Consider the following 27237-nt stretch of genomic DNA (forward strand, 5'->3'; position numbering starts at 1 on the left):
AGCAGGTGCCCCCTGGCAAGAACAAGACAATACCCATCCACAAAAGATGTCTCCCTCTTCCACACAGAGGTTTTTGGATGGAGGGCAGAGAAAGCTTCCCTGGCGACAGAGACTCTGGCTCTGGTTTTTGGTGACTGCTGAACCCTGGGGCTCAGTACCTAAATCTTCTCTCTCAAGATGCTATGGTATGTTGGTTCATCCTGAGCAGGGCCGGGCTCCTATTGAATGCTACACCCAGGGCACAGGTCCGCGCCACCGAAAAGTTTCCAGGGGTCATGGCAAAGATGGCAGCAGTGTCAGTGTTCTGGGGGTTTCTTTGTGGCTTTGGAAATTCCACCGCAGGATCAGAGGAAAGGCAAGATAAACATGAAGCCGCACAGCAGGACATAGACGTAATGGAAAGCAGCGAGGGAAGAAGTTGGATGTAATCTTTCATAAGTTATCTGGAAGAGAGCGTGCTGTAAGATCTCCCCAGGATGGGAACCAGCATCAGACTGATCTTCAGACATTGGCTCAAGAAGAGCCGTATGGAATCCAAAGTGGGGAAAGGTGGGGTGACGCTCTGAAGATATGAGGAGCCAAATACACGTGGGGAATGGGCATCATTTAGCTCCCCCGCCAGGGCAGGTGGAAAGGATGATGGCGGGCGTGGGACTTACGGTTGTCTTCAAAGAGATCTGATTCTTGGGCTGCTGTGGAGCTGGTTTGGTTTTGTTTGCTTTTTAATTTAAAAATCGCTTTAAAAATTCTATAGGGGTAGGGGCAGTAAAAAGAACAGGTTTTTTTTTCTTTTATCTTTATCCGCCTATGGAAGGTGCTCTCTCCACCCCTGCATGCTTACTGCTTGAAATTCCAATCAAAAGCTTCCGCATTCCTAAGGGAGCTCAAATGGCTCTAAGGAAGAACAGCGAATAGAGTCAAGCGGCAATGAGGCGACTGTCTTGGGAGGTAGAGCAAAACCATCTCTCGCCAAAGAAGGAGTCTCCCGGGTGCCAGGCATGCGCTCAGTGATCCATGGGCTTCATCGACGGAGCCCTTTCCATCAGCCTGCGAAGCGTCACTCCTGTGAAGACCACAGATGAAGAACCGTGGACACAGCATTTAGGACACACATCAGTACACGGAGGGGCCCAGCAACCCGGTGCCCCATCTGCTGGAACAAATGTCCGGAGCCAGAAAGAAGAGCTTTTAGGAAGGTTAGGGCTTCCATTCGCGGAGCCTGTACCCCACGTCCTGCGCTGTACAAAGTGACTCCTCGCCACACCTTATCTAACCTGGGCCACCACGCCCATCTTCCAGAGGAGGAAGCCAAGGCTCAGAGCGCTCTGATACAATTCCTGAAGTCGCACTGCTGATAGAGACGTCAAACCCTGCTCACATACCGCCCTGCCGCCTGGCTTTAGAGCTGTCCCAGGTGACCTTCCCTGTGGCACATCTCCAAACTGAGGACATCTGGAGAACTCCATTCCCTAGGGGACAGTTCAGGCTGGGGGATGTGGTTCGAGGGTGTTGAGTGAAGCTACTGGGGAGGCCCAGGAGCGGTCCCCCTGCCACTGAGCACCCCACGGCGGCATCTCAATCCGCGGCAAGAAATAAAAGCCACGTGCGCGTGGGGCCGCTTCCGCGCCCAGGGAAGCTCTCCCTCCTTCCTGCCTCTGCGCAGTAAGCAGAAAAGATCAGCCAAGACCGAAGCAGAAGAAAATGGGTCGACCAGGGTAGGGAAACTTAAGCTGGGAATCAAAATGCAGCAAATGTTTTCTGGAAACAGGAGTCGCGTGGACCCATTCTGGCTCAAAGGCTGGTCTCATTTTGAGGGGTTTTTGTTTTTTTTTTAACCTGTTTTCTGGTCATACTTGTCTGTGTTTAGGCAGAATTTGAAACCAAGAGTACGTGGTGGCCCTGTGATGGAATGAGCGCGTAGTGTGCACGTAGAAGCCAGCAGGTAGGAAACAGTTAGTGGTGGGCTGGTGCAGCCAGGCTCAAGCCTGAGGGTCCGCTCAGAGGTCCACTCCCCCATCCCCCTCTGCATTGCCCCCGCCCCCACCCCCCGCCACTCACCATGAAGTCGGTGGCTGCACCTGAGTTGGCGTGCCTGAGGTAGACGGGGTTCACACTGAAGGTCTGCTGCAGCTTGTACTTGTCCTTGACCCTGTGGGATTCCCATGAGGCCTTAGTCGCTGCAGCCTCTCCCAGGAAGCAAGTCTTCCCCGCCCCCTGGAAGCTTCCCAGCCCCACTCACCAGAACCCAGTGCAGTCAAAGTGCACCATCATCCACTTGGAAGGATTGAAGGTGAAGGAATCGGCATAGTCGATGCCCTGCAGAAAACCCCGGAACTCGGGGCACAGGAAGGCGGTGCCCGCATAGGCAGCGTCAATGTGCAGCCACAGCCCCTCCCTGGCACCTGCGAAGACAAGCATCCTGTGGCTGAGGCTCCTGGGGCCTGGCCTGGCTAGAGCATGTGCTTGGGATGGACGGTCTGCTTGCGATAAATGCGGCCTGTGAGCAGGGGTCCACCGTCCACATTCTCTTAGCCTCAACTTTCAACATCCCTGCTGGAGGGACTAACTTCCCGCCGGCCAAAGAGCCGTGGGAGCCCTTCCAAGACCAGCTCTGAGAGGCAGTGTCTCCCTTACTAGTACAGATCCTGTTCAGGGGCGGTGGGGGAAGGGGGGGGGGAGGTCATACAGCTCTTATCACAATTCAAACATACATCCATTGTGTCAAGCACATTTGTATAAATGTTGCCATCATCATTTTAAATTTTTTTTATTTTTTATATCATTTTATTAGGAACTCATGCAACTCTTATCACAATCCATATGTGCATCAATTGTGTCAAGCACATTTGCACATTCATTGCCCTCATCATTCTCAAAACATTTGCTCTCCACCGAAGCCCCTGGCATCAGCTCCTCATTTTTGCCCCTCCCTCCCACTTCCCTCTCCCGCATGAGCCCTTGATAATTTATAAATTATTATTTTGTCATATCTTGCCCTGTCCGATGTCTCCCTTCACCCACTTTTCTGTTGCCCGTCCCCCAGGGAGGAGGTCACATGTAGATTCTTGTAATCAGTTCCCCCTTTCCAACCCACTATCTCTCCACCCTCCCAGTGTCACCACTCACACCACTGGTCCTGAAGGGATCATCAGCCCTGGATTCCCTGTGTTTCCAGTTCCTATCTGTACCAGTGTACATCCTCTGGCCTAGCCAGATTTGTAAGGTAGAATTGGAATCATGATAGTGGTGGGGGGGGGGCGAGGAAGGAGAGAAAGCATTTAGAGGAAAGGTGTATTTTTCATAGTTGCTACATCGCCCCCTGACTGGCTCGTCTCCCTGAGACCCCTCTGTAAGGGGATGTCCAGTGGCCTACAAATGGGCTTTGGGTCTCCACTCTGCACTCCCCTCCTCATTCACAATGATATGATTTTTTGTTGTGATGATGCCTGATACCTGATCCCTTCGACAACTCGTGATCGCACAGGCTGGTGTGCTTCTTCCACGTGGGCTTTGTTGCTTCTGAGCTAGATGGCCACTTGTTTACCTTCAAGCCTTTAAGACCCCAGGCGCTATATCTTTGGCTAGCCGGGCACCATCAGCTTTCTTCGCCACATTTGCTTATGCACCCGTTTGTCTTCAGCAATAATATCAGGGAGGTGAGCACACAATGATATGATTTTTTTGTTCTTTGATGCCTGATAACTGATCGCTTTCGGCACTTCATGATCACGCAGGCTGGTGTGCTTCTTCCATGTGGCTTTGTTGGTTCTGCCATCATCATTTTCAAAACATTTTCTTTCTACTTGAACCCTTGGTATCAGGCTCTCATTTTCTCCCCCTCCCCCCTCCCTCACGAACCCTTGATAATTTATAAATTATGATTATATTTTCATGTCTTACACAGACCGATATCTCCCTTCACCCATTTTTCTGTTGTCTGTCCCCCTGGGAGGGGGTTATATGTAGATCATTATGATCGGCTCCCACTTTCTCCCCCCCACCTTCCCCTTACCCTCCTGGTATCGCTACTCTCATTATTGGCCCTGAGGGGGTTACCTGTCCCTGTTCAGGGTTTTTAACTCTTCCATTGGGTGTCTTCTCCAGGTTGACCCAAGCCCCACCAGACCCTCTTTGATTTTTCCAGCCCTAAGCGTTTCCTGGGTTAGTCTCGCTCCCTGTCGTAGCATCAAGTCTGACTCCTAACGACCCTATAGGACAGAGCGGGACCTCTGCTGTGGGTTTCCAAGACTGTAACTCTTTCCGGGAGTGGAAAGCTTTGTCTTTTCTTCCTGTGGAGCATGTGGTGGTTTCGAACTGCTAACCTCATGGCTAGCAGCCCAACGCAAAAACCCACTACGCCACTGTGGTCCCTTTTCATTAGCCTAGAAGAGAAAATGTCTCACGTGGCCTCATTCGCCCTGTGTTTTGGATACAACCTGTCCCATGTGATGGAAAAACTGAGAACACTGGGGTGTAGGAGCTCTCTGGGGATCCCCCCAGCCCCACCCTCCTCCGCCCAGGTTGGATGCAGTGTGGCCGGGCTGTTCTAATCCTTGGTGGGACCGCTTGGAAGAGCAGTGCACCGGGCTGACTGGGTAAAAACCTTGTGGCTTTCAGTGGCTCATGCCAGGGTCTCCAAGTGGGTCAACATGGCATGAGGAAATGCTATCAAGCTGGTTTGGGGTTCTTGTTCTAGAAAAGTGTGTTCCTTGTCTTCCAAAGCAAGCGGGGGCAGATACTTACAGATGGGGCCCAGCTCTGGCAGGCAGTCAAATGCACACACCCCGGTGGTCCCCAGTGTTGCACAAACCTGGCGGGACAAAGGCACGTTACAGCGAGAGCTTCCACTTCCCATCACACGTGTGGCCGGAGATAAAAAGATCTCCCCACAGATAGAACCCACACGCACCACCCACACGCTCACGCTGTTTTTCATCGTGGCTAAGTTGAAGCAATCCTTTTTAGACTGCAACCGAGCTCATTTATATACAAGGACATGTGTACTGGAGATAACATGTTGAAGAAGCGATCTCTATCCTGAGGTTTTCTAGTCTTATAAAGAGTTACCAGCCTGGAAGTCCATTGGGGCAATTCCACCCTCTCTCTTACAGGGCTGCTATGAGTCCGAGTTGACTTGATGGCTGTGAGTTTGGTTAGGGTTAATACATATCCTGGCTACATGAACGTACTCTGATGGCGTGTGTGTGTGTGTGTGTGTGTGTGTGTGTGTGTCTCACAAAGTGTGAATCAAGACATCAGTGACCAGCAAGCTCATCTTTGTAAAACACTATACTGGAGACCTTCCTGGTTTTGTTTGCTGTGCGTCACATACCTGAATTCTGCCTAATGCCCCCCGCCCCCTCCAAATTCTCTCACCCCACGCTCACAAACACTTCCTGACTTACAAAGACGGGCACCAAGCCCCGCTCTTTGTCCTCCTCGATGGCCTTCTGCAGAGTTTCACCTCGGAGGGAGAAGCTGTCGTCCACAGGCAGAAACCTCATCTTCACAAGGGAAATCAGACCAGCCTTTTCCACGGAGGAGTGGGCCTAGAAGGACCATAGCAACCTCTTAGCAAGGAGTTGTCCTGAGGGGAGTGCTCCCCAGAAACGGCTGGTGTGTCCCACTCAAGCAACCAAACACAAAGCATTTGGATTTGGCTTTGCCCCGTAGTTCACGGGGGAGCTTCTGAGTGATGCAAGTGAGCGGCATCCTCAGCCATTGACAGAAGGTTGGAGGTTCAAGTCCACACAGGTATGCCTTGGAAGAAAGGCCTGGGGGTCTACTTACACAAAAATCAGCCACGGAGAAGCCTATGAAGCACAGTTTTATTCGGGCATGGGCGGGTGGTCACTGTGAGTTGAGGAGGGTTATTCACTTGTTTGTTTTTATAGACAAACCTCCAAAATTGGAACTGTCCTGAGCCCTAGCACAATCACATCTAGAACAAAATTGCTCCAAGATTGTAGACTTCAGAAGCCAAAGGGCTTCAGAATGAAGGGCTACCGTGAGGTTTGTCCTGTGCTGGGCACTTACCTGGTCAGAGGCATAGGCAATAAGGCGAGCATTCAGGGAGGATTCATCCACCTCGGGCTCAGACATTTTCATCTCCAGGATCTTGTTCTTCCTGGCTGCCAGCAAAGCTATCAAGGTTGATTCACTGACTGTGCTCTGTGATGGAAGCAGGATTATTAACAGCACCACTCTCTCCGTCTGCTCTCAGGTGCTTCATTGGGGGGGGGGGAGGGTTAGTAATAAGGATTCCAGAAAAGTACACACTCCGGCCTAAAGGCCCATCTTTCCTCCCTACTCCACACTCCACAGTCACAAGGCCCTGCACATCACTATACACATGTATCTAATTTTCCAGAAAAGTAATGAAAACAAAATTTAACCTCTCATCAACTAGAGAGGTCACAGAGAACAACAAGAGAATGGCCAATTTCTAGCAGACACGGTTTTCCATTAAAAACCATTTTCATTTCAAAGAAAGACCTCTCCATTTATAAGCTGTGAAAATGAATTTGGCTGGAGTTCAGTCCTCGTTTTGTCGCTGTTGATACTTCTCCCCAAGGTGGGAGTGTCATTTCTTAGAGCCAGGATCGGACACTGAAGGTCCACAACATGCACTCTTTTGTGTTTGGGTGTGAGGTTCCAGTTCTAATCTTGCTGCGAGGCTGCTGTGAGAGTGGGTCGTGGTCAGTGAGGTGATTCAACACAGAATAAGGTGAACAGATTCATATTGTTAATCTCTCTCCCTGCTCAGGGTCACCTGGCTCTAGAGGGATAATGGAAATATGCTCAAGTAGTGACATGTTTGCTCTTTTTTAAAGACAAGAGAAAGAAAGAGGTAGAATGGCAGCAGCAGGTCAGGGTGGTAAAGGCAGCAGTGATGGGAGTGGTGTCATTGGCCAAGGAGGTGGCTATGGCGATGGTGTTGCTGGCATTGCTGATGCCAGCCATGGTGGTGACAGGGCAATAATGGTGATGGTGCTGGTGGTACTGGTGTTGGTGGTATTGGCCATGATGGTGATGGGATAATGTTGGTCAGGGTCATGATCATGATCATGGTGGTGATGGTGGTGCTGGTTTTGGTGATATTGGCCATGGTGGTGATGGGATATTGGGGATGGTCATGCTCATGGTGATGGTGGTGGCGTCAGCCAGTGGTGAGCGGGTGCTAATGGTGTTGGTGGTGGTGATGTCAATCATGAGAGTGACGGGGGTGATGACGGCAATGGTGTTTGCAGTGAAGGTAGTGTATGTGTGCAGCCTGGGGGAAATCAAGTGCTAGCAGGAGAATGGCCCAGCAAGGTTGGGGTCCCGAAGCCCTATGCCATAACTCAGCAGAACGTTCCCATGGAGGTACCTGCAACACGCCTCCTCCCCGGCTGCCGGGATGGTGGTGTAGAAAGTGCGCTGGGAGGCCCAGCATTTTCGCCAGCCAGTCCATGACATTCATCTCCAGTTCTGTGCACACAGGGCTGGAAGCCTGAGAGATGGACAGGGTGGGAGGGAATCATCAGGGAAGCCCAGAGCCCCAAGACCCCTTCTCCCTCCCTCAGCCCCAGAACCACATCGTCTCTGCCCTGGGTCCCCCGACCCTGACAGGGAATCCATCATCTCCCAGGAGAAGTGGTCAGGGCCACACTCTGACCCACCCCATGTCATTCTTTGCCAAACCAAAAAAGGGAAAGAATTTATGAAGACATCGCTCTAGAAACGATTCCCTTGGATTCAGCTCCCCAAGTGGCCCAAATATCCAGCTAAAAGCACTCGAAATTTTACAGGGCGGGGAGTTTTAGGGCTAAGAAAGAAAGCACTCCTCCCTAGAAACAGTCACCATCTGCCCACTTGCAGAGAAGGGAAGAGAGGAGGGGAGGGGGTAGAATTTCGGCTTAAAATAGCAAGATAACCCAAGAGGCTGGTAGCACAATTTTAAATTTATGGCTGTTTAGTGGGCTCCTAGGGGGCTTCTGAGAGCACAGCCCTACTCCATCAGAGACAAGATATGGGGGGAGTCGGGACCCACCTGAAATGGAAATGCACTAGTTTGAGCCCCAGCCCTTGACAAGCTCATCTCGGGGCTTAGGACCAGTATGACCTTGAGGGGGGGAAAGTACTTAAACCTCACTTTCCTCACCTGAAAAATGGGGCCAATACTCTTAATTCTGTAGAGTTGAAGAGATGAGATGAGAGCATTTGCCTAAAGCGTGAACTCCAGCACGCAGTCATGATTCACATTTACCTGGGAGCCCTGTTCAGAGACTTGGACAAAATCTGTCTGCCCCAGGGTGTCATTTCTTATTAGGTCCCCCACTGTCCTGGTTACGGTCATTGCTACTCACCCAGGTGAACCCCAAGCAGTTGATGGCATCGGCCAGCATGTCTCCCAGCAGGGACGGCCACGAGGTGAGGGCTGGGAAGTAGGCGTGCATGTGGGGACTCTGCCAGTGCACCACCTGGGGGCAGAGCATGCAGGGTCAGCACAGTGAGCCGTTTCCAGGAGGGGGGGTCCTGCTCCAGAGACCCTCCCCCGGCAAGTGACACAACTCCATCAAAATCACACACGCTCATTGGTATTCTCGCCACCCACGATTCTGATAGTCTAAGCTTGTTCATCATCAGTAATTGACATGTGTGCAGAGACCTGAAGGGAATGTGAAAACTGAACATTGCCCAAGTCTCCCGGACCATGGAACTCTCAGCAGCGTTGGCACTGTCTCTGATGCTAGCCCCCCACGCCGGCCACATCCAGGCACAAGAGGAAGAAGAGATTAGGGACCTCAGAAGCACAGGTTGCTCATCTCAGCCAAATTCTTGAAGAAGAAGAAAGAAAGAAGCAATCCTTTATTTGCTTGTTTGTTTCTTTGTTTTAAGCACTGAGTTCTTTAGCACCCAGGTCCTGGGAAGGGTCAGAGTGAATGGGCTCAAATCTTCCTTCGATTCCCATTGGTGACAGAGTAAGGAAAAGAGTGGGCTACCCTCCTGGAAACCCATGAGCCCATATTCAAAAACTCGATGCAACAGAATGCTGTCAGGGTGGTCGTTTGCGACCTCACAACAGCCTCTAAGTCTTCGTCATCCCATGCACGACAAATGGAAATGGTGCCCAGTTCTACAACACCCCTGAGACCAGCTGCAGATCAGACCACTGTGACCCAGAGTTTCCAATAGTAGATTTCCAGATGGACATCACTAGGCCATTCTTCCTAGGCCGTCTGAGTCTGGAAGCTCTCCTGACAGACAAGGGACGGTGGCATGGGAAGTACATTGACCGAGGATCGAGGCCAGGTTTCCCACACAGAATAGCCTACCGATTATTCAGCCACAAAAGGAAATGAGGTTTAAAAATGGGGGTCGGGGGCTAGGAGGGAGTGGCTTACATGCTACAACACAAATGAGCCTCAAAATATTATCCTAAGTGGAAAAAGTCAGACACAAAAGGCCACATGTTGTGTTGTATTGAAATGGCATTCTATGGAAATGACAAATGCACAGTGACAAAAAGCAGCTGGATAGTTACCAGGACCACGTGGAAGGGAGGGAGGGCGAGAGGGAAGCCACTGCTTAAACAATTAGAGGGTTTGGGGAATGTCCTAAATGCTACTGCCTTCTTCACTTTCAATTCCTTAGTTCTTGGTTGTGCTTTGTTTTTTCCACTTGGATCTGCAATACACACACACGTGGAAGCAGAACTCAAGACATCAAAGGGCATATTGCATCGTGACCGCTCACCAAGGACCAGGGAATGCCGGAAGAACAAACACATCTCTCTTGGACGAAGTTCAGTCCAGAGGTTCCTATGAAGCCAGGATGACGAGACGGTGTCTCACATGCTTTGGACATGTATGTTATTGTTAGGCAGCTTAGCCTAGGGAGTTGGGCAGTCCATTGACGCATGCCCAGGAGAGCCAGCATAGGACAAAGCTGGATTTTCCCGCCGGTGGGCTCGGATGGGCGTTACACCTGGAGCAGCCCACCTGGGCCAGGTGATTGCAATTCAGCCAATGGGATCGACCTGGGGTCGTTCACCATGCCTCCCCCGGAACCCTTGCAAAGGCAGGGACTGGAAGGGAGAGGGGCTTGTCTGGTCGTCTTCGTGGGAGGAGAGAGATCCTTGAGTGACCCTGAGCAGTCTCTGCCAGGCTGCATGGTCAGAGGAATCCTATGGGTGCCGCGTAAAACCTGAAGCTTCTTTTAACTCTCATTAAATTCACTTGGATCACGAGCTCGGCTTTGGCGTGAATGCTTTCTCCTGCGGAGCCAAGGAGCGAGGCTGAAATCTAGCCTGGAGAGAGAGACCTTACATTATCAGGAGAAACCAATCCCCTTGGAAGAGAATTTCATGATGTGTAAAGTAGAATGTCAGCCAAACACAAAAGGCAGACCCGCTGTGAGATGGACTGACCAAAACATCACAACTCTGAAAAGGTGCAGAACCAGCAAATGGTGAGTTCTCTGTTAGGCGCATGTTACCTCAATTCTTCAAAGTGGATGCAAAGAGGAACTGGACAGGCAGGGCTTTCACAAGAGGCCTCCAGAGCATGCTCGATAGGTCTCCTGTATCATTGATTATCTAATCTCGCCTCATCTCACCGCTCTGCACCCGTGGCCTGTTCATTTCTCTGTGCGTTGTCTCAGAGCAATGCTGTGTCCTGTGACAGGAAGGTACTCCCCCACCCCCCACGCAACCACAAACGCCTGTTCGTTCATAGAGAATGACTAAGTATGTCTAGCGTTTCTTCCTCCGAAAGCCCTTCCCCAGTTCCCATGGCACCTTGCATCCCAGGGCCACATGCCTTCCGGGTATTCCAACCTGCCGAAAACCCGTTCTTTCAGTGTGCGTGGATGTTCATGAGGCTTCGAGAGCCAGCATCACAGTCTAGACACTCTGTTAGACATAATGGATGGAGCTTCCGAGTTGAAGTTCAAAGTCTCAGGTTCCAGGCCTACCTCTGCCCCCTAAGCAGCAGTGTGACTTTGTGGATTTACTGTGAAGCTAAGGCACTCAAGCTGCCAGGTCTCTGCTTCAAAATCTTTTCTTCAAGGGAATCCCTAAATCAATATATCCTTCAGGCCCATAAGACCAAGGTTCACCCCTGCACATTTCCAGAGCTCAGCTTCTCGTTGAAAAGTAAATCCTGTCTCCCAGGATTGTTGTGTGAGTTGGCAAGTGCAGAGGATTTCTAAAGTACATAGCACCATGTGGATGAGGCCATTGACTGGTACAAATAGTTAGCACACACAGCTGCTAGCTGAAAGGTTGGGGGTTCAAGGCACCCACAGGAGTCTTGGTAGAAAGGCCTGGAGGTCTACATGCAGGGAAAGCAACCATTGAAAACCTTATAGGACTCAGTTCTACTCAGACATATGCGGTCATCATGAGTCCAAATTGACTCCAGGGCTACTGGTCTGAATGTGAATGGTAACCTAATACTGAGCCCTGGTGACGTAGTGGTTACACATTAGGCTGCAATCCACAGATCAGCAGTTCAAAGCCACCAGCAGCTCCGTGGGAGGACTGAGCTTTCTACTCCCATAAACAGTTACAGAAACCCACAGGAGGTTGCTTATGCGTCAGCATTGACTCCATGGTAGCAGGTTTGGTTCAGAGCAGTGGTTCTCAACCTTCCTAATGCCGCGGCCCTTTATATAGTTCCTCATGTCGTGGTGACCCCCCCCAACCATAAAATTATTTTTCTTGTGACTTCATAACTGCCATTTTGCCACTGTTATGAATCGGGCGACCCCTATGAAAAGGTGGCGGGATGCCCAAAGGGGTCGCGACCCACAGGTTGAGAACCGCTGCACTGGAAGAACCACCTCCCAGACCTGACCTGACTTGCGGGTCACCAAACCCTGGGTTTGCACCCAGCCGAAGGCGTCACATTGTTGGTAGGTGTGGTCAGGTCGATTTTCAACTCACAGCAGCCCGTGATAGAGGTGAGCTCTCCCAATGGGTGGTCCCGGCAGTAATCTTAAGGAATGCAGATTGCCAAATCTTGTTTTCAGGCAAAATCGCTGGGTGGGCTGCAACGCACACCATTGGATTAGCAGCTGAGCGCTTCACCATAGCGCCATCAGGATTCATGAAGGTACCACAGGTCATAACAACACACTGCTTTATACACCGCCTTGATAACGTAACATACTACTTTATACACTGCCTCTTACTTAATTCTCCCAGCAGGCAAGGTGGCAAGCTCTGCCCTGGGGGTATAGCCGAGGAGTGGGGCTGGCAGAGAAGGGCATGCCCGGGTGTCTGTGGACACACACACCTCCTAAGGGACAAATGATGGAGCCAAGGCTGGTGTCCCAAACTCAGACACATCAGCAGGACGGCACCCTCCCCCAGGGCTGTCCCCGCTCCCTCTTGAAGAATAAATGAGGCTTTTCCAGCCAGGGGTGGCATGAACAGGGCTTGTCCTCCTCTTGGAGTTTCTCAGCAAGCAGCAGGCAGGAAACTGTTCAACAAGCCATTTTCCACGGGGTTGCTGACCAAACGCTCAACTGCTTCCAGGCCCCACCCAGAAGCTACCCCAGCCTTCATGACCAGATGAAAGATGGGGCCTGCCTTATCGCGGTGCTCAGTGACAGTATTTTGGAAACCCCTATCCCCACCCTCCACCCCCACCCCGAGAAGGGCCCCCATCTCCTGGCCCTATCAAGAGACAATTGTCTGTTCTTGTAAGATAAATAGAGTAAGATAAGCCAGAGTAGCCCTTATCGAAAGACCTCGATGACTGCCCCATCCCCCACCCAAGCAACTACTGAAATTTCTCTCAACCAAATGCATCAGCTCAGGACCCCATCTTCTGACCCTTGTTTCAGTCTCCTACTAGATGACAGTGCGTCCCTGGGCAGATTATACTTCACAGAATAGGATCCCTGAGATAATCTTATCTGGGCGTGGGTTTCCATGGTAAATCTTCACCAATTTAACAATATTTATATACACTTTTTCTCCCTAAAGATATTTAGGAAAGGTCGAAGAGAAATGAGTACCGGGCTATCTACAGACTTGCCATCCTTGCATTGTTGGGTCTCTGAGCTAAAAAAATGTCTCATCCCTGCCACATCTGACTCCAAAGCTCTTTGGAGATCATGGGGAGATATCTTGAGTCAGCTTTGGGAAGAGATTCTGGACCTACTCAAACTCCCCAGACAGGGGATGAAGGGGCCCACTGCCAAGTGGTGCTGGGGACCCGGGCTTACCATGGGCAGTGTGGGTGCACTATGTCACTCACTCATAGAGGTAGTGATGTACGAGAGAAAGAGACAAGGCTTAGGGCTGAGCTAGACCTAGACTAAAATCCTGAGTCTGCCAGCAACTCATTCTGTGTGGCTCAGGGGCAAGACAATGAACTTCGTTGAACCTGTTTCCTCATCTGTAAAACAGAAATGCTAGCGTTGTGGGATACAGAAAGATTCATCTCAAGGTGTCTCCCCCAAATATATGCCAAACCTAGCTGCTTGCTACACATGGCAAATGACTATGTACTTGGAGGTCAACGAAAGTAGGTCAGAGGTTATTCTCCTTAAGGGTATATAGTCTGTCCCACTATAGGTGGGGCCCACTCCCTTCTGATAAGGACAGTAGATTGCTCTCCCTGGAAGGCTTAGAGTAAATCAAGTCTCTAGCTCAAGATCTTGTCACATGCACACCCTTAATCCCTCCTCTTCCTATTGTGTGTATACCCCTGGATCGTGCCCCTCCCATTACTGTATTACCTATTGTATAGCCCTTTCCTGTGATGTATGTGGTTACCTGTAATCACACCCCTAAGTTTAGATGGGCCTTGGTCAGAAAAACTCTTCCTGCCCACCTGCCCTCTCAGCCCGCGCTGTGCACAGACTGAGATCATGGCCGTCCAGGGGGTGGGCAGGCTACTATGAAATGTGTCTGACTCCTTTATTTTATCTTCCCTTCTAGCGCTCTTATTCTCGATGACTTTACTACAATCTTTATATATCATAACCGTGCAATTGCACCTACTGGACACATAATAGTGTGAGGGGCTGGTTTCCCCCACATAGGGTCACTGTGGAGTCCCTCATGGGCAAATGATTTATGTACTCCACGGCTGATCAAAAGGCTGGTGGTTCCAGTCTACCCAGAGGTACCTCAGAAGCAAGGCCTGGTGATCTATTTCTGGAAACCCATCCATTAGGTCATCAGAAGTCCACGTCCATTCCATGGCAATTAGACCAGACCGGATTTGAAGGTCACTGTGAGGGTTGAGTGACTGTCCCAGTCAAGCAATTAGTACGGTGTCTGGCCCCTGGCGTGGCGTTCATTCAAAGGGAGGAGGCCTGGTGGCCGGGCTTAGAACCAGTTCACACATGAGAGATAAAGTGACACGGGGACAGACCTAGCTTTTAAAATGTGGGTGAACTGGGACAATAATCAAAACAGGAGAAGTTGCAGATCAGGAAACAAACATAGAGTGCACAGCAACCAAATCTGTTGACTGGCTTCTAAAAGAGGCAGCTAAGCATCCTGGGATGGGTGTCGGCTCCTCCATGGCCCTCGCAATAACAAGGTGTCATGAAAGAACTCCCTCAGCCTCCTCTGCCTCTCCCACTCCAAGCCTTCAACCTGCAATTCCTCCTGTCCTAGTCAATGTGCTAGATCAGCAAATTGTTTAATACGTAGCTCTCTCCTGGTTTCCCTTCCCAGTTGAAGGCCTGCCTGGTGTGTGTTTCATGTGAGCTGGCTGGTGGTGGGGAGCATTGTCATCACCGGGAGGGAGCATCCTGTTGCAGAGGGCTCTGGCTCCAGTCTCCTGCATCAGTCAGCTTCTGTGTTCCTGTCTGTCCCTGTCCTGGGCCAAAGCCATTCCCAGGCTGCACCACTGCTGCGCCAGGGAAACGGCCTACCTACCCCTGGGTACACTTCCGTCAGAAAGCTGATAAGGCCCCTCATTTCACAGAGGAGAAAAGGGGGGGGGCGGCTCACTAGAGACTTTTCCAGCTCTCAGACTTCCCAATTGGACAAGAAGGGGACCTTCAGGAGGCCATGTTCTCAGCTTCATCTTTCCCCTTAGTGTGGGTTGGTCCCTGGCTTTGGTCTTCAGACCCTTGGGGACCATCTCTTTCAGCTCAGACCCCCTTTTTTCACTTCTTAGCTTTCTCCCTAGAATCCCACATTTCAGTCAGACTCCAGCATGGTGCTTCCAGAGGCAGCCTTTGTTCACTATTGAGTCCCCCCCCCCCAAAAAAGAGTAGGCCAGCCCTAGCACAAGAACCCTAATGCCAGTCCAAGTCCTGGCCACCACACGCCCAGCAGTATGTTCCTGGCCTAGTGGCCATTGTCATCCCAGGCTGACCCAAGGCAAGTCTTCTTTCGGGGTCACCACCCACCTCCAGAGTCCCCCTTGTAGTCACTGTCTCTCACCCCGGGCATGATGATCCGTTCGATGTCCCCAAAGATGCTGTCCCAGCTGTCGGGTTCCTCGGGAGCGCTTTCAGGAAGCTGAGCTCGCAGGTAGCCAGGCTGCACGTCAGGGACGACCTGCCTTTCCCGCACAGTGCTCAGGTACTGGCAGATATAATCGATCATCTCCTTTCCTAGAAGGAAGGCAGAGGAGGAGCCAGGCTCGTGACCCCTGACTGGGTCTGGCCCACATGGGCCTCTCTCCCCCTGCTCTGGGAGAAGAGCCTTAGTGAAAGGAGATTGATTCATGGGCCAGCAGAACAAAACAGCACATGCACGAGCGAATAGGTGATGGAGGACGGGTGGGCGTGAGCAAATGATCGAGAAGAGAACTCTCCAAAGCAGAATAATCTACCGCCAAAGAGCAATACGTCTTCCGCCACTCCCTTCCTTTCTTCACATCAGTCTCAGGCGCATCACCTACCTTTCTTGTCTACACACACACACACACACACACACAAACCTACACACATATACATACACACACATACACATATACACATACACACACACAATCTATTCATTTACTACCTCACAGATTCTGGAGAAATTTGGTGACTCTTTCTACCCATAAACAACTGTTAAAACACACACGCACACAGACCTTACACTCTGTTAGAACAGAAAGCCAATGTTTTTTTTAACAATTTTATTAGTGCTTCATCCACGTGTCGTATAATTCAACGATTCAATCATATCACGGAGACTTGTACAATTGTCATCATATTCAATCCTAGGACATTTTCTTCTTTCTTGTACTCACCGTTATTCATGTAATTCTTTTTTTTCTAATTGTGGCACAAATATACACAACAAAACATTCTCTGATTTTATGAGTTCTGCTTGTATAAATCAGTGCAGAAAGCAAATGTCCTCACCCAGCCTGGTAAGGGGTGAAAAGTCTATTTGACCATCGTTCCCATGGATCAATAATTCTCACCTTTTTAGAGGGGGGGAGGGGAGGGAAGGGCCAGTAGATTTCTTAGAGAATCCACTTACAGTCACATAAGGACGAATCTTGTAGGCCCCCATTTCTATGAACCCGGAGTGGGTAACGAGAGAGGCCAAAGGAAGACTCATTGCTTAGGACACCCTGAACTTCTCTCTCTCTTTTTTATAAATCATTTTATCGGGGGCTCATACAGATCTTATCACAATCCATCCGTCCATTATGTCAAGCACATTTGTAGATTTGTTGCCATCATCATTCTCAAAACATTTGCTTTCTGCTTGATATCTTTTTTTTGCTTTCCTTGGTATCTCACACTTGATCATTTGTAAATCATTATTGTTATTTTTTCAGTCTTACACTGTCCGATGTCTCCTTTCACCCACTTTTCTGTCATCCATCCCCCAGGGAGGGGGTTATGTGTAGATCATTATGATTGTGACCTTCTCTTAAGATTGATGAAAAAACTTTTGGAAATGAATGGTGGCCTAGTGGGCTTCGCGTTACCCTGCAAACTACAAGGTCAGCAGTTCGAAACCACCAGCTGCTCCAGGATTAGAAGATGAGGCTTTCTACTCCTGAACAGTTCATCTTGGAAACCTACAGGGCCCATTCAAGTTTGTGCTGTAGCATCACTGTGAGTCAGAATTGACTCAAGGGCAGTGGGTTGGTGTCGTGTTAAGTAAAGGAACCCTAAAGCGCTAAGCTCAGCTAGTAGGTAAGCGCACAGTAGCTAAGTGTTCTGCTGTACTGTTTGAACCGACCAGCCAACCTGCGGGGGAGAACCATTAGCAGTCTGCTCCAGTCCAGAGGACAGCCTGGGCAACTCTGGGCAGTTCTACAAGGGGACTAGAAGGTGGAGTCAAGTCCACTGCAGTGGGTTTTCATTTTTGCTAATGCTGAGCAACACGGTGGAGGTTATGAATGTTACTAAATTGTCCGTGTGAGAAACTCTTGAAATGACAAATATGTACCTACTACACACATACCAAAAAAAAAACACCTATAGACTTAAGCGCACAATGTAATGTGTAATTTCTGAGATTCGTGGAATTCCTAAAACACAACCACAAACCCACATTAAGAACCCGTGACATGCCAGGGAAATAAGGGACGATGTCTTAATCACTTTTTCATCTTCTGTGTCCCCCGCCTCCATCAACACTTCAATGCCTAGACTATTTTCGATAGTCCGAACTTTATCAAACAAATACGGAAGGAAAGTATTCAAATCTCTGAAGCCATTGGAAATTCATTTTCCTCTTTCATTCTCGGGGAGAGGTCTTAGGCTTCGGTGCCTCTGTCTCTTGTTCTCTGGGCTTCTCTCCCTTTCTCTGTCTCTGTCTCTCTGTGCCCATAAACCTTCCACAGCATCCCCTACACCTTTTTCCTCCTTACAAAGAGCGAGACACGAGGGAAGAGAGAACCCAGAACCACTTCTCTAGTGTATAAAAAGTTCTTATGAGCAGGACCAACATAAAGAGAGATTTGGGGACACCTCTCCTTTCCTCCTCTCCTCTCTTCCCTCAGCCCAGTGCCTCCCAGCAACCCCCACTAAAGCTGAGAGGTCGGGACTCAGCCCTCCATTTGTCCAGAGACAGCATCAAATGTATTTACATTGCACTCACGGGACAGATTTCCACAGGGACCTGGTATCAACTACATGTGCCTTGGGAAAGCCATGGAATAGGTTGATGCACACTAACGTGTAAAGGCTGTTGGTAGGTTGTTGTCTCTGGGTAGAGGAGAAAGAGCAAAAGTTGGGGAAAGGACAGTCAGTGCCTTAATCAGTCCGAAAAGTCTGGACAATCGACCTGATTAGCAGTGGGTGAGGATATAAAAAACTACAAAGAGAAGAGAATTCATGATTCTCATGGAATCAGTGACCCCTCCTTCCTCTCTGACAAGCCCTCGGCCTGAAAGCAGGGTATCCATTTGGTCCTCGTCATACAAGATTTGGTTCATAACACACCACACTGAAGCCTTTCCTTCCACAGAGCCACTGGGCGGGTCCCCACTCAGGGCCATCAGCTAACTGCAAACCCCCTGCAACATCCCGGCTCCGTGATACACAACGTCGTTGTTGTTAGTAGGTGCCACCGAGACCCTTTCCACTCATAATCACCCAGGTGACAGCATCCAAGTGCCACCTAGTGTCCCAAGCTGTAACCTGTCAGCGACAGATAGCTAGGTCTTTTCCCACGGAAACAATGAGTGGGTTCAAGGCCAACCTCTTGGTAAACAGATCAGCGCTTAACTCTGTATGCCACCAAATCAAAAACCAAACTCACTGCCCTGGAGTTGATGCCAACTCATGGCAACCCTATAGAACAGGGCCGAACTGCCCCCTGTGGATTTCCAAGAAAGCCTCCTTGTTCTCCCTTGGAGAGACGGGAGGTTTCAAACCGCTGGCCCTGTGGTCAGCAGGCCAGCACGTCGCCACCACACCGCCGGGGATCCTGCATATGCCCACAGGAGCTCCTGATTGATACACAGTCGTCGGGGCTCACTACATATTGATAGGATAAATGACTAAATTCAAGGGTCAAAGGCAAACCCACCGCAGCCGAGTCAATTCTCACTCATAGCAACCCTGTAGGGCAGACTGCTGCCCAGGCTTTCCGAGATTGGAAATCTTTACCCCAACAGATGGCCCCATCTTCCTCCTGCAGAGCAGCTGGGGCGTTTGCACTGCCGACCTTGAGTTTAGTAGCCCGGTGCTTAATGCTCGGCGCCACCAGAGCTCCTTCACCAAAGAAGGCGGGGGGAGGTTTATCATATTAACATGACTGAGATCCTCACACAGAGAAGAAAGAATGTCAAAAAAGAAAAGAGATTGTGTGATGTCTACAGAATGCTTCGAGATTTTCAGAAAATGAATCATCTCCCTTTTTTCCTCGACTACGTGGGCTAGGGACTCAAAGCTCTCTCGTGTGAGAAAGTAGAGCAGAAAATCGAGTCGCGACAAGGGAGGGAGAGAGGAGGGTCAGGAGCGTGAGACAGAAGGAAAAAGAGTTTGGCTAAAAAGTTGTAGACTCTGATCCTGCCCTTCCTGGGAAATGCCCTGAAGCCAACTCGAGTATAGAAAGTTTATCCTAATTCTCCCAGGCAAATGGCATCCCAGACTCTCAGGGCTCTGCCCCACTAGCAGATGGGGTGAGGGCCTGGACCATCATCACTCACCCCTCTCTCTGTACTCCTCTGGCTCCATCATCCTTGCCTCAGCCTCCTTCTCACAGACAGACACACACGCAGGCGGTGGGCAGCAGTCAAAGGCAGCAGAGCAGCGTTGGTGACTCCTCCCTGGGGACCGGTGTGGGTCCTGTATTTAAAGGATTCTTTGATGTCTGCCTTCTTTAGCTCCGCCCTTCAGGGTGCCTTCCCCTAGGTTTAATGAATTCCACCCCTTCCTGCCCTCACGCCTAGCTGTGGGCAGCGACCAGAACTTTCGCTCCCTAGTCAAGAGGCGCAAGATAAAAGGCGCTACTGAAATTCTCCTTGCACTTAGTAACCCCGGGCCCTGCAAGCCGCCCCAGGTCAGGGTGGTAGGAAAATCCAAAAGCTAAACCCACCTACCATCAAGATTCTGACTCAAAGGGACCCTAAGGAGCTAGGGTTTTCCAAGACTCCATCCCGACCGAGCAGACAGCCTCATCTTTCTTCCCGTCGACCTCACGGTTAACGGCCCAGTGCTTATCCCGCTTGAGCACCAGGGGCCCTGGGTCTGCTGAGACCTCCGCGCTTTCTGCCCTTGAACTAAGACAGTGGGGCCCAGGCTCGGAAACAGTGCCCAGCTCAGCCCATGTGTGCATGTTCATCGGCAGGGGGATGTAGGGGACAGCTACCCTGAGTGCAGACGCTGACCAGGCTGCAGGGGCTGATGCTCCTATGGTGAACCCAAGAGTGCTTTCCCCCCACAAATGCTTCCCCCACGAATGCTTCCCCCACGAATGCTTCCCCCCATGAATGCTTCCCCCACTAATGCTTCCCCCACTAATGCTTCCCCTCACTAATGCTTCCCCCCACTAATGCTTCCCCCACTAATGCTTCCCCCACTAATGCTTCCCCCACCAATGCTTCCCCCACCAATGCTTCCCCCCACCAATGCTTTCCCCCACTAATGCTTCCCCCCACTAATGCTTCCCCCTCACTAATGCTTTCCCCTCACTAATGCTTCCCCCTCACTAATGCTTCCCCCCACTAATGCTTCCCCCCACTAATGCTTCCCCCTCACTAATGCTTCCCCCACTAATGCTTCCCCCACTAATGCTTTCCCCCCACTAATGCTTCCCCCCACTAATGCTTTCCCCCCACTAATGCTTCCCCCTCACTAATGCTTCCCCCCACTAATGCTTCCCCCTCACTAATGTTTCCCCCACTAATGCTTCCCCCCACTAATGCTTCCCCCGACTAATGCTTCCCCCCACTAATGCTTCCCCCCACTAATGCTTCCCCCTCACTAATGTTTCCCCCACTAATGCTTCCCCCCACTAATGCTTCCCCCCACTAATGCTTCCCCCTCACTAATGCTTTCCCCTCACTAATGCTTCCCCCCACTAATGCTTCCCCCACTAATGCTTCCCCCCACTAATGCGTTAGCCCTTGTGGAAAGATGAGAGAGGACAGAGAGGCCAAAAGAATACAAATTAAAACATTCCCCGGGGCTCTGGTCACTTTGAAGACTTGAAGGTTGGAGGGAAAGAAAGGAGGAAGAGAGAGATGGTTACAAGTTGTGCTGCTTCCCACAGGGCAACAGTTCAAAACCACCAGCGGTTCTATGGGGGAAAGGTGAAGTTTTCTACTTCTGTAACCCACGGGGGCAGTTACCGTGAGTCGGAATCCACTAGATGGCAGTGAGGTTTTCTGTCTGTGTGTGTGTGTGTGTGTGTGTGTGTGTGTGTGTGTGTGTGTGTGTGTAAGGGACATGCAGAAAGTATTGCAGGAGACTGCTTTTATTTACTATTTATTGCTTTTTTGCCTAGTGCATATCTTTCTTGTCCCCATGGTGGCCTTGGGCCCAGTCACTACGTCCTGACCTGTGAGACATGGCTTCTCTTGCATCCAGGACATCCTTCTTCAAGTTTTCTTTCTACTACTCTGGCCATCTCCCCTTCCCCATGCAGCCCTTCACTGTGAGCCTGCCTCAGACTGGCCCTCTCCCTGCCTTCCCGAGGGGTCCTGAATCATTTCTATGCCTCTGTGAGAGCCGAATGGCACGAACCACTTCCTAAATGGATACTATCAAGGCCCTCGTTGACTTCTGAGTTCCAGCATGTTCCTCCTACAAGAGCCAAACAAACGGATCCCTGGTGGTGCTGGCAGGGGCTAACCCTCATGATCTTCTGGAGGAAGATGAGGTTTTCTGCTCCAGGGAAGATTTACAGCTTCCTTTGAGTCACTGTGATTCAGAATGGACTTGACGGCAAGGTGCATTTCTTGAAGCCTTCAACTTTCTGGAACCTCTCCAAAGAGCAGTCAGCACCAAGCATTAAGCTGACTTACTTCTACCCTGGGACTCACAACCATCAAACATGTGTCATAGGCAATTCCTGTCGAGCCACGTCTTGGACGGCTGATTAGTAAAGCGTTTCAAACAAGAAGCAGGGTCTGGGGTTTGTTCTCTCACAAAAAGAACGGCTTGATGGCATAAATGGGTTCTCTCTGGTCAAACACAAGAGAGATAGGTGACTTCTTGTTCGGTACCACTTCTCGTTGTTCACAACCTCTGTCTGCTCTAATCCGGACTGTAAACACCTCTAGGCAGCTATTCCAAACCTTCTCTTTAGAGCCACGCTCAGCTTGTCCCCAGTCTGCACATCATGAGAATAAACTTCACTCATTTCCTTAAAAAATTCTACTCAGGAGCAAAAATGAGAGTAGCGATACCGTAAGGGAAGGTTGCGGGAGAAAAAGGGGAACTGATCACAATGATCAATGTATAACTGCCCCCCCAGACCCTACCCATGGGATGAACAACAGAAACGTGGGTGAAGGGAGACAGTGGTTGGTTTAAGATATGAAAATAATAATTTATAAATTATCAAGTGTTTATGAGTTTGTTAGTCTGGGTATTTTAGAGAAACAAATCCACAGAAACTCATGTATAAGAGAGAGTTTTATATAAAGGGTAAGTGCACATCAAAAAACATCCCAACCCAGTGCTTCCCAAGCCCACAAATCCAGCATTAACCCATATGCCCGACACCAGTCCACAAAGTCCTCCTCCATCTCATAAAACAGACACAATGATGCTGACTGCAGGAGGGAAGCCAAATTAGTGAATGTGTAAACATCTCAGGGCTGGCAGGGGTCTCCACACGGGTGCTTCAGCACCCAGGGCTGCATCAGGGTAGGTTCATGTGGCTTCTCCTCAGGGATGTCTTGCTGGCAGCTGCACCCTGGTCCGACCATCACAAAGCAAGAGACCCGAGAACTAGAAAGGCGAGGCTCACCAAGCCATTTATCCCTCCACCCTTCAATTAACCCCACATGTGTTTATTGGCCAGGCTGGCACAATAAACTAACTACCTCAATGAAGAAGGGAGGGTGAAAGAAAAGGGAAAAACGAGGAGCTGCTACCAAGGGTTCAAGTAGAAAGAAAATATTTTGAAAATGGCAACATATGTACAAATGTGCTCGACACAATGGATGTATGTGTAAATTGTGATAAGAGCTGTACAAGCCCCCAATAAAATGATTTAAAAAAAGAAATGATGGCAACATATGTACAAATGTGCGTGACACAATGGATATGTGGATTGTTATAGAGCTGTAAGAATCCCCAATAAAAAATTTTAATGAGAAATTTAAAAATATATATGCTCAATATTCTATTAATTTTGGCAGAAACTTGGTGTCAGAAATGGGATTCAAAGACATCTTGCTTCCAGTTCTAGGCTGCTCTACAGAAACAGCACTTACAAGGTAGTTTCTGTTTACCTGGTTCTTTCTCGACTCTTTGGGGCCCCCACTAAGTTCTAAGCTTTGATGCTATTCGAAATCGAGTCTGGGGGAGTCTGAATCTCTAAGAAATCAAGAATAAACTTTTTAAAAAGCCACACTCCTGGCCATCGAGTTGATTCTGAATCATAGAGACCCCACAGGATAGGTTAACTGCCCCTGCGGGTTTCGGAGACTGTGACTGCTCACGGGAATGGTACAACTCCTCTTTCCCCAGACAACTGGTGTGTTTGAGCTGCTGACCTCGTGGTTATCAGTCCAGCACTCAGCCTGTGATACCACCAGAGCCCCAAGGAGAAGGGAGAATCCGGGTCCGCAGTGCAGCTGGGCTTCACTGGGGTGGTTTGGGGTCTCTTGTTAGCTTTTCTGCTGTGGGTGTTTTAGCTCTGAAAGCAAGCACAACCAACTGAAGGGACAATGGGGCCCTCCATCTACAAATGTTAGGCTTGGACACCACAGCATCACCATTATCTGTTTCCAGTACATCAGTGGGGTATTGAAACAAAAATTGGGGGCCACAAAGCTGCTTGTTTGTTTTTTGATTTTTTTTCATTGACTGATGATACTAAAAAGAATTTGGATTTCAGTGACCAAAATGAGGAGTTATTTAAGAGGAATATGGGAAGCTTACTGAAAGTTAACCAAAACCAATGGAATGCATACTTTGATGGGTATGCCGAAAGTCACAGAAAGGCAATATGAGGGTGAAACTGCAACTCTCAAAGACTGCGGAAAGTCAGAGAAACTTAAAGTACTGGAAAAGAGGAACTCTTGTGAATCGTTGCCCGAGTAAGCTCCTCCGCTGCCTGCAGCTCCTTCTCTTAACTGGCACCACCTAGGTGCTGATATTCAGCTTCAGGTGAGTGCAGACTGGAGACCCAAAGCCCATCTGTAGGCAACTGGACACCCCTTACAGAAGGGTCGTCGGGGGAGATGAGCCTCTTCGGGTGTGTGGGGGGAGGTCAGACGCTTACAGACATCCTCCCTGAGCGTAATTAGTCAACCAGACTATATGGCAGCCTCACTCCCTGCTACTGGGGACAATAAACTATTCCTCCTTGAGGCCTGCGACCAAGACCAAGCGTTCTCACCCTACCAATAATGACCTCTGTATCAGTTGAGTCAGGGAACAGGCCAAACTGACTGTGTGACATCCAAAGTTAAGTTATCCGCCCATTTTATCACATGTATTGCATGTATGTTCCTAGACCACCCCCTCTCATTACTGTATTACTTACAGCACAACCCCTCCCTGTGATGGATGTACTCACCTGTAATTAGGGGGCTTGCACGTCCCCGAAGAATATAAAACGCCTGGGCTAACATTAAAGCTCTCTCTCTCCCTCCATGTGGACCATCATGCGGGGCTGAGGTGAGCATGCTACCATGAATCATGACGGACTCCATTTATTTCAATACTTCACTTCTATCTCTCATGCTCTCTATAACTTTACTATGATCTTTACTTGTTATTGCTGTGCAATTGCACCTACCGGACCCGTGATGATGTGTTAGGGGCTGGCTTCCCCTGACAAGGGTACAGTGTAGCAAGAATAAAACATACAACTTTCCTCTAGTTCCTAAATGCTTCTTCCCCCCACTATCATGATCCCAATTCTACCTTACAAATCCAGCTAGACCAGAGGATGTACACTGGTACAGATTGGAACTGGAAATACAGGGATTCCAGGATGGATGATCTCTTCAGGACCAGTGGTGAGAGTGGTGATACCTGGAGGGAGGGTGGAGGGAAGGTGGGGTGGAAAGGGGGAACCGATTATAAGGATCTACATGTAACCTCCTCCCTGGGGGGTGGACAACAGAAGAGTGGGTGAAGGGAGACGTCAGTGTAAGGTATGACAAAATATCAATTTATAAATTATCAAGGGTTCATGAGGGATGGGGGAGTGGGGAGGGAGGGATAAAATGAGGAGCTGATATCAAGGGCTCAAGCAGAAAGCAAATGTTTTGAGAGTGATGATGGCAACAAATGTACAAATGTGCTTGACACAATGGATGGATGTATGGATTGTGATAAGAGTTGTAAGAGCCCCCAATAAAATGATTAAAAAAAAGAAAACCAGAGTGAAAATGACTGCCCTCACGCTGACTCCAACTCATAAGGACCCTTTATAGGGTTTCCAAGACCTTACATCTTTCCTTTTTAAAAAAAGCATTTTATTGGGCGCTCTTACGGATATCATAACATTCCATAAACAACTCAAGCATAATTGTACAATTGCTACAACGATCAGTTTCAAAACACAGTCTTACTTCTTGAACTCTTTGATATCGCCCTCCCTTAATCCCATCCCTCCCTCCCTTGCCCTTCCCCCAGGAGCCCTTACTGTTATTTGGATATTACACCTATATATATAGATAGAGAATAGCCGTATCTTCCCCCATCCACAATATCCATTCACCTACAGTTCTGTTATTCGCTCATCTCGAGTAAGTGTGGGATACAGAAAGATTTCTCCTGAGCTGTCTCCCCCAAATATATGCCAAACCCAAGACGCTGCTTGCTACGCATGGTAAATGACTGCACACTAGGTCAACAAAAGTAGGTCAGAGGTTATTCTCCATAAGGGTATCAGCCATCTAGAGCAACCGGGACCACCAGGATGACTAAGGCTTTCCACATATTGAGTCTAGGGTCTGCCCATCTTGCAACATATGTGTCCCTATTCCCTCCCTTTACTACTGCATAGTACACCCCTAAGCCATCCCCTTCCTGTTGCTTGTACTGCCTACATTACAACCCCTTCCTATGACATAGGTCGTTATCTGTAATCAGGGGGCTTGCATGCCCTTGAAGATAAATCGCTTTGGTTAGAAATAAAACCTCAAGCTCTCTCCTTCCTGCCCTTTCCTCTCCCACCTCCACGTGGACCACCAAGAGGAGCTGAGGTGAGCATGCTACCATGAAATGTGTGTGGCTTCTTTACTTTCTCTCCCATCTCTCCCATTCCTCTATGACTTTCCTATCATCTTCATATATCTTAACCAGACGATTGTACCTACGAACCCGCAATTAGTTGTGGGGGGCTGGTTTCCCCCACAAGTGAAGTTGTACAGTCATCATTGCTATCATCTCCCTCGTCCCCTTTGCCCTGACCCCTCTCTCTTCTCAGATCTTCAGGAATCCTCACTCCCTTTTCTGTTTCTGAAGGGTTCTCCATTCTGGCTCTCCAGAATGGAACAATCTTAATTGAACAAATGAACATGTGTAGGTCTAACAATATGACTGAGGTAAGACATAAGCCTTAATAGCAAGGGGAGGAACTAGTACCCTGGATTCATCATCCCCTCTGTGTCAGCCTTCCATGAGGGACTGCCCAATTGTTTTACAGATGGGATTGGGGTCTCCACTACATCCTCACCCCTTCACATTGATTTGGTTGTTTATGTACTTCTGTCACCTCTACCTGTTGACACCTGATGTTCGCACAGGCTGGTGTGCTTCTTCCATGTGGGCTTTGTTGCTTCCCTGCTAGATGGTCGCTTGTTTGACTACAAGCCTTTAAGACCCCATATGCTATATCTTTTAATAGCCAGGCAACATCAACTTATTTCACCACCTTTGCTTGTGCCCCCATTTTGTCTTCAGTGATTGTGTTGAGAAGGTGAGCATCATACTGTGCCACATTACTAGAACAAACCGTTCCTATACTTAGGTGAGATTTAAGTAAAGGCCCAAAGTCCATCTGCTTCTGTATTGTATTTACATATATATATACATGTATAGACAAATAACCCTATATTTATATATGTACATATATATCTATACTTATACCTATATATAATTTTTACTTTTCTCTTTTCATTCCTCCTGCCCCACCATCATGTTTACTCATCATTCACCTCTCAGTAATTCCTCTCAGACACT

General features: G+C 49.3%; 1 protein-coding gene across 2 annotated transcripts in view; it reads right to left on the bottom strand.

Annotated features, from left to right (window-relative positions):
- Nucleotides 1–19602, bottom strand: part of HDC (histidine decarboxylase) — a 28492-nt gene extending 8890 nt beyond the window's left edge. For both annotated transcript variants that reach the window (XM_075531776.1, XM_075531775.1), the window contains exons 1-9: nucleotides 19572–19602; nucleotides 15401–15573; nucleotides 8349–8462; nucleotides 7370–7492; nucleotides 6037–6171; nucleotides 5406–5549; nucleotides 4744–4810; nucleotides 2240–2402; nucleotides 2059–2149 (exon numbers count right to left, since the gene is read on the bottom strand). In XM_075531776.1, the coding sequence (XP_075387891.1) occupies nucleotides 2059–2149; nucleotides 2240–2402; nucleotides 4744–4810; nucleotides 5406–5549; nucleotides 6037–6171; nucleotides 7370–7492; nucleotides 8349–8462; nucleotides 15401–15573; nucleotides 19572–19602 (1041 nt within the window). The remainder of the gene's footprint in view (nucleotides 1–2058; nucleotides 2150–2239; nucleotides 2403–4743; nucleotides 4811–5405; nucleotides 5550–6036; nucleotides 6172–7369; nucleotides 7493–8348; nucleotides 8463–15400; nucleotides 15574–19571) is intronic.
- Nucleotides 19603–27237: the final 7635 nt, after the last annotated feature.

Source organism: Tenrec ecaudatus, chromosome 14 (assembly GCF_050624435.1).
Source record: "Tenrec ecaudatus isolate mTenEca1 chromosome 14, mTenEca1.hap1, whole genome shotgun sequence".
Taxonomy (NCBI): domain Eukaryota; kingdom Metazoa; phylum Chordata; class Mammalia; order Afrosoricida; family Tenrecidae; genus Tenrec; species Tenrec ecaudatus.